The sequence below is a fragment of the Salvelinus alpinus genome, chromosome 19 (assembly GCF_045679555.1).
Source record: "Salvelinus alpinus chromosome 19, SLU_Salpinus.1, whole genome shotgun sequence".
NCBI classification, from domain to species: domain Eukaryota; kingdom Metazoa; phylum Chordata; class Actinopteri; order Salmoniformes; family Salmonidae; genus Salvelinus; species Salvelinus alpinus.
Genome location: NC_092104.1, coordinates 27,625,116 through 27,637,954, shown reverse-complemented (window position 1 = coordinate 27,637,954; position 12,839 = coordinate 27,625,116). Strand labels below are relative to the sequence as shown.

Here is a 12,839-nt window from a genome sequence, read left to right as displayed (position 1 = left end):
ATTGTCCTGTTGAAAAACAAATGATGGTCCCACTAAGCCCAAACCAGATGGGATGGCGTGTCGCTGCAGAATGTTGTGATAGCCATGCTGGTTAAGTGTGCCTTGAATTCTAAATAAATCACTGACAGTGTCACCAGCAAAGCACCCCGACACCACCTCCTCCATGCTTCACGGTGAGAACCACACATGCGGAGATAATCCGTTTACCTACTCTGAGTCTCACAAAGACATGACGGTTGGAACCAAAAATCTCAAATTTGGACTCATCAGACGAAAGAATAGATTTCCACTGATCTAATGTCCATTGGTTGTGTTTCTTTGCCCAATCAAGTCTCTTCTTCTTATTGGTGTCCTTTAGTAGTGGTTTATTTGCTGCAATTTGACCATGAAGGCCTGATTCATGCAGTCTCCTCTGAACAGTTGATGTTGAGTTGTCTGTTATTTGAACTCTGTGAAGCATTTATTTGGGCTGCAATCTGAGGTGCAGTTAACTCTAATGAACTTCTCCTCTGCAGCAGAGATAACTCTGGGTCTTCCTTTCCTGTGGCGGTCCTCATGAGAGCCAGTTTCATTATAGAGCTTGATGGTTTTTGCAACTGCACTTGAAGAAACTTTCAAAGTTCTTGAAATTTTCCCTACTGACTGACCTTCATGTCTTAAAGTAATGATGGACTGTTGTTTCTCTTCGCTTATTTGAGCTGTTCTTGCCATAATATGGACTTGGTCTTTTACCAAATAGGGCCATCTTCTGTGTCACAACACAACTGACTGGCTCAAATGCATTAAGGAAAGAAATTCCACAAATGAACTTAAGGCAGACCTGTTAAATGAAATGCATTCCAGGTGACTACCTCATGAAGCTGGTTGAGAATGCCAAGAGTGTGCAAAGCTGTCATCAAGGCAAAGGGTGGCTACTTTTAAGAATCTATAAAATATATTTTGATTTGTTTAATACTTTTTTGGTTACTACATGATTCCATGTGTTATTTCATAGTTGATGTCTTCACTATTATTCTACAATGTAGAAAATAGTAAAAAATAATGAATAACCCTTGAATGAGTAGGTGTCCAAACTTGACTGGTACTGTATAAGTTTTCAATTTTCAGTGGACATAAAAAACATTAACATTTTGGGAAATCTGTTCCAAAGTATTTCCATGCATAACAGTGATCATATACAAATGTAAGCAAGGTTTGAAATGATTTAGTTTAATTTATTATATCTGTTTGCTAGATTAGGGTTGGAGTAAAAACCTATACGATGGTAGCTCTCCAGAAATAGGGTTGGAGAGCCCTGGCCTAGAACAGTTATAGATATACACTGCCAAGAACAGGCATAAGACTCAAGAGTTCGAATCTAAACTGACCTCTAGTCCATAAACCATTATTAATTATGTGAACACTTGGCAAACAATAAACTGAATGGCTGCCCACACATTAGTTTTATAGGGATTGTTCTCAATCATTATGACCCTTATCACTTCTAATGGAGTGTGATGCTTCAGGTTTGTGAAAGCAGAGCAATGATGGATTCAGAAAATAAAAACATTTCTAGGTTTAATAACATCAACGTAACAAAGAGCATCATATATGATGCTATTCTACATCATTAACACTAGAAACACACATCTTCTCTCAATTTCTCTGGTGTGTCCAAAACGGTTCCAAGCCAAGTCATCACTATACATCCTTGGCCAAAGGCAACATCTAAACTGAAACAAGACCCAATGTTCCGGTCCATTATAGACTCATGCAAAGTATTTTACTAAACTGAAACAAGACCCAATGTTCCGGTCCATTATAGACTCATGCAAAGTATTTTACTAAACTGAAACACGCATTGAGATTAAACAAAAAAATTGCCTGATGAGGAGAACAGTAAAATGTGAACTTAATTCCAACGACTTGATCATGTAAACACATGAAAGTCAATAAGAGCAGGCTAAACATTATAGAGCTTCACTATATAGACTTTACTCTCATTCACTGCTTGGTCTTTCTCTTGTGGTGTGTGTGTGTGTATTAGTCATAGAGGAACTGGGATACAAAGCTGTGGAGTTTCTGTCTGTTGTCTGTCTGTTGGAAGAGTGGACTGACTCCCAGGAACACACATCCTCTCTGCTGATCCTCAACCAGCACCTGACACACAGACACTATTTAGATACACGTGCAAGGACCAGTGAGTCACTGATAAAATGTTAGTCACACACAGAGTGACTGTTTCTCACCCCCAGGTCTGTCAGCGTCCTGACTGTCACACGTGCCACCTCCTCTGAGCAGCTCTCTGTGACACACACACACAACAAACCAGTGTTTGTGAAAGGTGAGTCATGTGCGTAACCTCCAGACAAAAAAGCTGGTTATTAAAGAAAGTAGATTTTCATTAGGCAAATGTTTGAAGTATGGGTATTAGCATTCTGTGTGTATGTCATTGTGTAATTCCAGTCTCACCATAGTGTCCCCTGTCCCTCTGGGCGGTGTCACACAGGTGGGAGTGTATCTGGCCCAAACACACAGCCTCTGCAGGGTGAGACACACACACAGCTACTCAGAGGAGTTCCACGCACCCACACACACGCGCACACACACGCGCACACACACCTGGTAGCGGAGTGTCTAGGAGGTCTAAACCCTCTGTAGCCCAGCACAGGGCCCTCAGGTAGCCAGCCATCAGACTGCACAGGAAGAAAAGCAGTTCTGGACACTGGCTGGGCTGGCTCAACTACAAAGAGAATGAGAGAGAGATAGATTTCAGTCACTGAGTTGTGTTGATTAGTAGTTCTGTGTGTGTACCTTGAAGGAGCGTGCCTCTCCTTCTTCACAGTCACAGTCAGAATGGTCGTCTGAAGCACTCCAGGTCAGAGCACCCTGCTTCCTCCAGAAATCACAGATCGGCGTGTCGCTAGGAACCTACACACACACACAATATAAATGACATAAGCCCAATCACTGGGTTGAAATGGTGAAAGTGTGTTGAGAAATATACGTTTGTGTGTGATGCACTTTTAACCTCTTCCATCACAAGGATGCCACAGCGCACCAGTGTGTCCACTGCATCCAGAGCAAAGCCATGAGCTGACTGACATGGCTATAGAGAAAGAAAGAGAGACAGAAAAATGGGGCAAGTCAGAGCATTATCTGTGCATATTTCGTTGCTACTGGTGGACAGACAGGCAGTTATCAGTCAATATCCCATACACATCACCTACAGATCAGATATCTACAAGCTATATAGAGAGCTAACAGAGACCGCAGGAGATGGTGTAGCACACAATTGGTTTAGAGAGGAGACAGAGCGAGAGATGGGTAGGGGGGGTGAGGAAACAGTGTGAGGGGTAGGGGGGGTGAGGAAACACAGAGAGGGGTAGTGGGGGTGAGGAAACACAGAGGGGTAGGGGGGGTGAGGAAACAGAGTTGGGTAGGGGGGGTGAGGAAACAGAGATGGGTAGGGGGCGTGAGGAAACAGATGGGTAGGGGGCGTGAGGAAACAGAGGTGGGTAGGGGGGGTGAGGAAACAGATGGGTAGGGGGGGGGGTGAGGAAACAGATGGGTAGGGGGGGGGTGAGGAAACAGAGAGGGGTAGGGGGGTGAGGAAACAGTGTGAGTCAGAAATAAAAACTGATGCAATCAGACAAAGGAGGGAGCGAAGGAGAGAGGGAGGGAGCGAGAAGGAGAGAGGGAGGGAGCGAGAGAGAGAAAGGCCTAGTATTTATGTCTTTGATTAAAAGCCTTTGAGGACAGAGAGTTCGAGAGCACACACTCCATACACAATCTCTCGCACTCTCAGAGCTAGATGAATGGCTGTGCTGCTCCATTAAACATTCATTGAATAAGATACACACACACCCAGCCAGTCCAGTGTGTGTGTGTGTGTCTAGTATAGTTTTTCCAGGCACAGTAGGTATGTGTGTGTGAATGTGTACTATTCACAGGTATATACCCCTGGAGCAGTGTGTGTGTGGGTGTGTATTCACAGGTATATACAACTGGGTCAGTGTGTGTGTGTATATTCACAGGTATATACCCCGGGGGGTATTGTGTGTGTACGTACTCACAGGTATATACCCCGGGGGCAGTAAGTGTGTGAGTTGCAGGGCTCTCTCAGTCAGTTCATCTTGACACAGTGCCACGTCAAACTCCATCTCCCCTCTGACCTCGTCACCTTTAATCTCTTCACCCCTGATCCTGCTCCCGCAGCCTGCCACCTCACACAGCATGGCCGACACCGCACACGCTGCACACACATTGTCAATTGTAGGGGAAAAAAAGAGTAATAAATAATGCAACTAATCAATGAAGATTGTGAATGTGGTAATGAATTTGCACACACGTACCTCCGACGGCCTCATGGAGGAAGGTGTGTGTGAGTATCTGGGAATGGCGGGAAAGAGAGAGAGTGGCGGAGAGAGAGGGGTGGGGAGCGATGAGGGGATCAGACCTGGAAGGGAGGGAGAGAAATGGTTGTCATTCCCTCTCCGTCACACACACACACACACACCTACCTACCTGTCTTTGGGATGGGCAGCGAGGGTGAGGTGAGGGGTGAGGAGGGTGAGGGAGTGGTAGACCACCCCAACCAGACTCCCCCCAAAGCCCACATCTCTGTTTCTGAACAAGATCTCCTCCAGCAGCCAGGCCACGTCACGACACAACACAGACAGACATACACCCTGGATGGAGGGAGGGGGTGGAGAGAGAGAAAATTAGGTGAGCTGAGCAGACGACCTAATGACCAATAAAATGAAAGAACAGGGCTTTGCCCCTTTGAGAGCAGAAAGTCAGCGTCTCTAATAACGTCTATACACAGAAACAATAAGCAGCAAAGCAGAAAAACACGGGACTCCAGTACTTAATCCCCCAGGCTGAGTTTATGGTTATAGATGGTGTGTTCTCTGTGACATCACCACAAGACTGGCAGGAGAATAGTTCACTCTAACACACACACACCGTACCTTGCGGTGTTTGTGCAGTAGAAGACAGGAAACCAGGCTAGTGGACATCACAGCCATGCAGGACATAGTGGCTAAAAAGAGGAAAAACACCAGGTATATTACATGTTATATAGACTGGAACTGGCATTATGACATGTCAAAGAGATGAAGAGACAGAGGGTGTGAGAGAGAGGGGGGTTGGACAGTGATGTAGTATGTCAAAGATATTATGGAAACTCCACAGCCTAGTACTGTATAGCTGATCTGGTCCTTTCTGATGTACAAGGGGGAACTCAAGAAGAGTCTAGGGGTTAGGACTAGGGGTTGATTTAGGACGGCAATAGACTCACAGTAGATGAAGGGCAGGATGGGGGTGTGTGCGCGCGCGCTTATGTATGTATCTCTGTGTGTGTGTGTGTGTGTGTAACTCACAGTAGGTGAGGTGCAGGGTGAGGGCAATGCTGAGGTCTCTCTCTGATTGGCAGAGCTCAGGCAAATAACGAGGGGGCAGGATCCATGACATCATCCTCTGGCCAAATATCGCATCAGACCTGGAGGAAGGGCAAGGGCGCACACAAACATATCAGCCTGAAGACCTTTCACTAAATCAGCTCCTTCAAAACAGAAAATGAACTCAATTAGCGATGCCAGATAGACAACAGGAAGCATAGAGAGTAGAGACTGCAGGGTGTGTGAGCATCAGTTAGGCACTTTGAATGAGTGTGTTTGTGTGAGTCAGATCAAAAGTGTGTGTATATCCCAGCAGGTTGGTTTGGCCAGCTCTCCTGTTCACTGCTGTGTGTTTACTATTTGAGCTGTGAACAATAGAGACTTTAAACAGACCTAATAAACCAAGTAAAGCCAGACAGATTGACTCAACAAACTCTTTCTCCATCCATCTTCAGTCCCCACTGCTGATACCCCCTTTCAACTCTCTCTCCTTTTCCCATCGTCCTCTCTCCTCCTTTGAGTTTCATAAGAAGTAAGGACTGAACAGCAAAGATTGAGATAAGATGTGACGCATGCGCAGGCACACACCTGTTGTGTAGAATGGTAGGGAGCAGGAGATCTTGTAGAGGGCGCCCTCCATCCACACGACACCTCCCCGTGTCACACATCTCCTACGCACGCACGCACACACACACAGCAGAGAGAAAAGTCACACGCGCGCACACTCAGTAACAACTAGGGCTGTTACGGTGACCGTATTACTGCCACAACGGCGGTCACGAGTCATGACGGCAGTCAAATTCCACCTGGGTAATTAGGCTTCTCCAAGCTCTGATGGTCATTAGTAGCCCACCAAACTTGCTAACTGCCTGGTACTCGGCACTCCACTGTCCCTCTAAATCACTCTGACATCAATGCAAATGTAATCAAAAATGTAATCAAACACTTCGAGAGGCCATGAGCTCATGTTGAGCAACATTTCTATAGGCTATGCAATTGCGCGAGAAAACATAGTGATGGCCTCTATTAAAAAGAGGATCCCCCCATCAGCTTTCTACAGGCTAGGCTTACTATATTTATTTCTCAACTTTCCTAATATTTAGCACATTGTTTCTCTTTACAACAGGAGTATAGCCTACCTGACTGGTGTGAAAATTAACCACGGGAAAAGTGTCCTCCATTTGCTATTTAAGTGCATAGATGAAACGTATTTTTCCCGATGCCCCATTTCAAGACAGGTGCATGATAATGGTCCATTCTAAATCAAAACTAATTCCACACATATATTATTTAAAATATGTAAAGACAAGATTAAATCAAGAATAGTGTGATGGGTGACAATATTATATGATATATTATCACTTGTGAATGATGCCCAGGTTAAGGCAAACAGTGCATGCTTTTTTTGCGACTTTTTCAAATCATTGTCACACACCTCATCTAGCCCATAGGCCTATATGTTTTGATAAGGTTTGTATCACAACTAAAGTGGCCAAATAACTTCTTAAAATGAAGCACATTTATCTGCTTTACAACAGGTGTAGAGCCTAACTGGCAAACATATGCAGTGCGTGAGTGTCAAGTTTGGGGGAAGATCATTTTTCACCATAATAATTCACCTTTATAATAAAATAATTTAATGCATCATCGCATCTGTGGTCACTTTTGAGAATGGTGTTTTCCTGCTAATGGAAAATTTGCGCTTATAGCCTACTGCCATTTGCGCATTGCTGCGCTTATAATGTGAAGAAATAGCCTAATAGTTTATCAACATTTTAAGCTAAATGTTCTCATCTGTTTCGTCAGGCTCATTGCTTAAAACTGTTTTTTTGATGCTAGTGGTTGTATTAATTTGGGATCTATGGCATTCCACAACTGTCCCGAGCTATGTTTGGAATATTTATTTATTGCACAGAATAGGTGAACTTTTGTACTATGGGGATAGTATATTGACATAGACTAGTGCTTTTGCTGTTCGTTAGGCCTACTCATCTTGTTGGTTGACAAAAAGTAAATGTGGACAGTTCTTCCAATATGTGCCTCGGAATTGGATAAGGACGCACATAGTTCCGTCCCCGATGTGTCTGTCTTCACTTGTAGCCTGTGAGAAAGACATGTACCACGTGATTGAGAGCCATACGAGTGAGATGCTTCGGCACGCAGCCGGGAGAAGGGAATCATAATTATTTTCAGCCCAAGGGCACAACAGGCACATATTTCTTTTGTGGGCATTTCGGCCACACAAAGGGGATGCAGCCAGGAAATTTGAGGCATTATCAAATGCTTGTCAAATTGTGAATGAGAGACTGATGAAGTGTGTACAACCTGCGCAAAAAAACAAATCAGAGCTCATGTCTTTTTTCAAAACATCATTAGAGTCGCACCATGCAGGCTTAGAAGGTATAACATCTAAACATTGTTATGACGTTGCCCTGTTGGGTGAGGTTTATGACCCCCCCCCCCCATAAATACCTTTCCCTCTTTTCTCTCCACTCTACAGAATGGACTCTTGGAAAGCCCTTTGTTAATGCAACCACTGTGTCAGATTAAAAAAAGCTTTACGGAAAAAGCACACCATGCAATAATCTGAGTACGGCACTCAGACACAAAAACAAGCCATACAGGTACCCGCCATGTTGTGGAGTCAACAGAAGTCAGAAATAGCATTATAAATATTCACTTACCTTTGATGATCTTCATCAGAATGCACTCCCAGGAATCGCAGTTCCACAATAAATGTTTGTCTTGTTCGATAAAATCCATAATTTATGTCAAAATACCTCCTTTTTGTTCGCACGTTTAGTTCAAAAATCCAAATTCACGACGCGCAGGCACACTTAGTCCAGACGAAAAGTCAAAAATTCCATTACAGTTCGTAGAAACATGTCAAACGATGTATAGTATCAATCTTTAGAATGTTTTTAACATAAATCTTCAATAATGTTTCAACCAGAGAATTCCTGTCTTTAGAAAGGAGAAGGAACGCAGCTACCTCTCACGGGGGCGCGCCTGAGTGAGCTCGTGGCCCTCTGCCAGACCCCTGACTCAATCAGATCTTATTCCCCCCTCCTTCACAGTAGAAGCATCAAACAAGGTTCTAAAGACTGTTGACATCTAGTGGAAGCCTTAGGAAGTGCAATATGACCCCATAGACACTGTATATTGGATAGGCAAACCTACAAACCTCAGATTTCCCACTTCCTGGTTGGATTTTTTCTCAGGTTTTTGCCTGCCATATGAGTTCTGTTATACTCACAGACATCATTCAAACAGTTTTAGAAATTTCAGAGTGTTTTCTTTCCAAATCTACTAATGATATGCATATCTTGGCTTCTGGGACTGAGTTGCAGGCAGTTTACTCTGGGCACCTTATTCATCCAAGTTACTCAATACTGCCCCCAGCCATAAGAAGTTAACTTCTTTTCAGCTAGGGGGCAGAATTTTTATGTTTTGAAAAATAACGTCCCAAGGTAAACGGACTATTTCTCAGGTCCAGATGCTAGAATATGCATATATAGATTAGATTAGGATAGAAAACACTCTAAAGTTTCCAAAACTGTCAAAATATTGTCTGTGAGTATAACAGAACTGATTTTGCAGGCAAAAACCTGAGGAAATCCAACCCGGAAGTGTCTTTTATTTGGAAACATCCCTGTTCCGTTGCCTGCCCCTCCTCCATTTAAAGGGGTATCAACCAGATTCCTTTTCCAGTGGCTTCCTCAGGCTGTGACCAGGCTTTAGACATAGTTTCAAGCTTTTATTTTGAAAAATGCGTCAGGTGTCCTTTGATTAGTTCCTGCACGCGACAGATGTAGCTCGACATTTTCTTTCTCTGTAGTATTTTTTTTATTTATTTTTTACCTTTATTTTACTAGGCAAGTCAGTTAAGAACAAATTCTTATTTTCAATGACGGCCTAGGAACAGTGGGTTAACTGCCTGTTCAGGGGCAGAACGACAGATTTGTACCTTGTCAGCTCGGGGATTCGAACTTGCAACCTTTCGGTTACTAGTCCAACGCTCTAACCACTAGGCTACGCTGCCGCCCCACTATTGAATAGGTTACCGTCCGGTTGAAATATTATCGATTATGTATGTTAAAAACAACCTGAGGATTGATTATACAAAAAGGAAACTTTTTGGAATTTTCGTCTGCCTTTCAGGACCGGAACGAGCCTGTGGTTTTCTGAACATAACGTGCAAACCATATGGTGGTTTTTGGTTATAAAACTAATCTTTATCGAACAAAAATAACATTTATTGTGTAACTGGGAGTCTCGTGAGTGCAAACATCCGAAGATTATCAAAAGGTAAGCGATTCATTTTATTGCTTTTCTGACTTTCGTGACCAAGCTAATTTGAGGCTAGCTGTTCGTACTGTTTTGTCTAGTGATTGATAAACTCACAAACGCTTGGATTGCTTTCGCTGTAAAGCATATTTTCAAAATCTGACACGATAGGTGGATTAACAACAAGCTAAGCTGTGTTTTGGTATATTTCACTTGTGATTTCACGATTATAAATATTTTTTTTATTTTTTTATTTTAATTTTAAATTTGGCGCTCTGCAATTCAGCGGTTGTTTACGAAAATGATCCCGCTAAAGGGATCGGTGCGGCAAGAAGTTAAAGAATATGATATCAGATCAGTTGGTGTCTGGGACATTATATCTGATGATAGGACAACAAATTTTATCTTGGAAAGTCTACACATTCTAGTTATCAGATTCACATGGAATTGTTGTGCAATTTAAAAGGTTTAAATATGAAACTGTGACAAGATGTCATTTTAGCTTCTAAATGAGAGAATTGTTTACGTAAGTAAACTATGCTCACTCAGTGGCCACCCCCAAGTGAACAGACATTGGTTGAGAACTATGAAAAACGCCCTTCTCTCCCACAGTACAAAAGCCTGTTGACGGAAGTCAACTTAGTTCCCGATGACGTGAGGACTGGTGTCCAAATGTTTAAAAGGGTGAATTTCAACGTGGAGGTGACGATCACCACGCTGGAATGGTGAATTTCACCTAGACCAGCCAGAATACAGCGTGAGCTGATTACGGCAACTTGGTATGAACTTTGAACAGTTATTCACTAAAGAAGAAGTGATACCTCCTAGACTGCAGGAAGGGTATCACATGAGGGAGGAGGATGTCTTCCCTGTAACCCACAGCGTTGAGATTGCCTGCAATGACAACAAGCTCAGTCCAATGATGCTAAGACACACCGCCCCAGACCATGACGGACCCTCCACCTCCAAATCAATCACGCTCAAGAGTACAGGCCTCGGTGTAACGCTCATTCCTTCAACGATAAACGCGAATCCGACCATCACCCCTGGTGAGACAAACCCGCGACACGTCAGTGAAGACAACTTTTTGCCAGTCCTGTCTGGTCCAGCGACGGTGGGTTTGTGCCCAGAGGCGACGTTGTTGCCAGTGATGTCTGGTGAGGACCTGCCTTACAACAGGCCTACACAAGCCCTCAGTCCAGCCTCTCTCAGCCTATTGCGGACAGTCTGAGCACTGATGGAGGGATTGTGCGTTCCTGGTGTAGCTCGGGCAGTTGTTGCCATCCTGTACTTGTACCGCAGGTGTGATGTTCGGATGTACTGATCCTGTGCAGGTGTTGTTACACGTGGTCTGCCACTGCGAGGATGATCAGCTGTCTGTCCTGTCTCCCTGTAGCGCTGTCTTAGGCGTCTCACAGTACAGACATTGCAATTTATTGCCCTGGCCACATCTGCAGTCCTCATGCCTCCTTGCAGCATGCCTAAGGCACGTTCACGCAGATGGGCAGGGACCCTGGGCATCTTTCTTTTGGTGTTTTTCAGTGTCAGTAGAAAGGCCTCTTTAGTGTCCTAAGTTTTCATAACTGTGACCTTAATTGCCTACCGTCTGTAAGCTGTTAGTGTCTTAACGACCGTTCCACAGGTGCATGTTCATTAATTGTTTATGCTTCATTGAACAAGCATGGGAAACCGTGTTTAACTTCTTATGGCTGCAATCCCGTTAACGGGATGACATGATAACAGCCAGTGAAAGTGCAGGGCGCCAAATTCAAACAACAGAAATCTCATAATTAAAATTCCTCAAACATACATGTATCTTATACCATTTTAAAGGTAATCTTGTTGTTAATCCCACCAAAGTGTCCCATTTCAAGTAGGCTTTTCAGCGAAAGCACCACAAAAATGTTAGGTCACCGTAAAATCACAGACAAACACAGTCATTTTTCCAGCCAAAGATAGGAGTCACAAAAAGCAGAAAGAGATAAAATGTATCACTAACCTTTGATGATCTTCATCAGATGACACTCATAGGACTTCATGTTACACAATACATATATGTTTTGTTCGATAAAGCTCATATTTATATCCAAAAACCTCAGTTTACATTGGCGCCATGTTCAGTAATGCCTCCAAAATATCCGGAGAAATTGCAGAGAGCCACGTCAAATAACATAAATACTCATCATAAACTTTGATGAAAGATACATGTTTTACATAGAATTAAAGATACACTTGTTCTTAATGCAACCGCTGTGTCAGATTTCAAAAAGCTTTACGGCAAAAGCACAATATTCAATAATCTGAGAACCAGCGTTCAGCCACAAAAGGAAGCCATACAGTTACCCGCCAAATTGTGCAGTCAACAAAACTCATAAAAAGCATTATAAATCTTCACTTACCTTTGCTGATCTTCGTCGGAATGCACTCCCAGGACTCCCACAAGAAATGTTTGTTTTGTTCGGTAATGTCCATCATTTATGTCCAAATAGCTATTTTTGTTAGCGTGTTTGGTAAACAAATCCAAAGTCAGGAAGCGCGTTCACTAAAAGCAGACGAAATGTCAAAAGTTCTGTAACAGTCAGTAGAAACATGTCAAACGATGTACTGAATCAATCTTTAGAATGTTTTTAACATAAATATTCAATAAAGTTCCAACCGGAGAATTACATTGACTTCAGATGTGCGATGGAACAGAGCTCCCTCATGTGAACGCGCATGGTCAGAAAATGGCCAGGTCATGGTAGACCTGACTATTTTCTGTCTCCTTCGGCCCCACTTCACAGTAGAGGCATCAGACAAGGTTCTACAGACTGTTGACATCTAGTGGAAGCCGTAGGAAGTGCAAACTCATCCATATCCCACTGTGTCTTCAATAGGGGCTGTGTTGAAAATCGACCAACCTCAGAATTCCCACTTCCTGTTTGGATTTTTTCTCAGGTTTTTGGCCTGCCTTATGAGTTCTGTTATAACTCACAGACATCATTCAAACAGTTTTAGAAACTTCAGAGTGTTTTCTATCCAATACGAATAATAATATGCATATATTAGCAACTGGGACTGAGGAGCAGGCAGTTACTATGGGCACCTCTGTGCTCCTTTCATCCAAAGCTACTCAAAACTGCCCCTGCAGCCATAAGTTAAACCCTTTACAATGAATATCTGTGTAGTTAT

General features: G+C 43.2%; 1 protein-coding gene across 3 annotated transcripts in view; it reads right to left on the bottom strand.

The window, feature by feature from the left end:
- Nucleotides 1-1,193: 1,193 nt before the first annotated feature.
- gpat2 (glycerol-3-phosphate acyltransferase 2, mitochondrial) overlaps nucleotides 1,194-12,839 on the bottom strand; it is a 52,695-nt gene continuing 41,049 nt past the window's right edge. For all 3 annotated transcript variants that reach the window (XM_071352733.1, XM_071352734.1, XM_071352735.1), the window contains 12 exons: nucleotides 5,970-6,052; nucleotides 5,364-5,482; nucleotides 4,953-5,023; nucleotides 4,507-4,670; nucleotides 4,335-4,438; nucleotides 4,056-4,234; nucleotides 3,011-3,088; nucleotides 2,794-2,910; nucleotides 2,602-2,722; nucleotides 2,452-2,520; nucleotides 2,229-2,284; nucleotides 1,194-2,139 (listed from right to left, as the gene is read on the bottom strand). In XM_071352733.1, coding sequence (XP_071208834.1) covers nucleotides 2,023-2,139; nucleotides 2,229-2,284; nucleotides 2,452-2,520; nucleotides 2,602-2,722; nucleotides 2,794-2,910; nucleotides 3,011-3,088; nucleotides 4,056-4,234; nucleotides 4,335-4,438; nucleotides 4,507-4,670; nucleotides 4,953-5,023; nucleotides 5,364-5,482; nucleotides 5,970-6,052 — 1,278 coding nt within the window. In that variant the 3' untranslated portion in view covers nucleotides 1,194-2,022. The remainder of the gene's footprint in view (nucleotides 2,140-2,228; nucleotides 2,285-2,451; nucleotides 2,521-2,601; nucleotides 2,723-2,793; nucleotides 2,911-3,010; nucleotides 3,089-4,055; nucleotides 4,235-4,334; nucleotides 4,439-4,506; nucleotides 4,671-4,952; nucleotides 5,024-5,363; nucleotides 5,483-5,969; nucleotides 6,053-12,839) is intronic.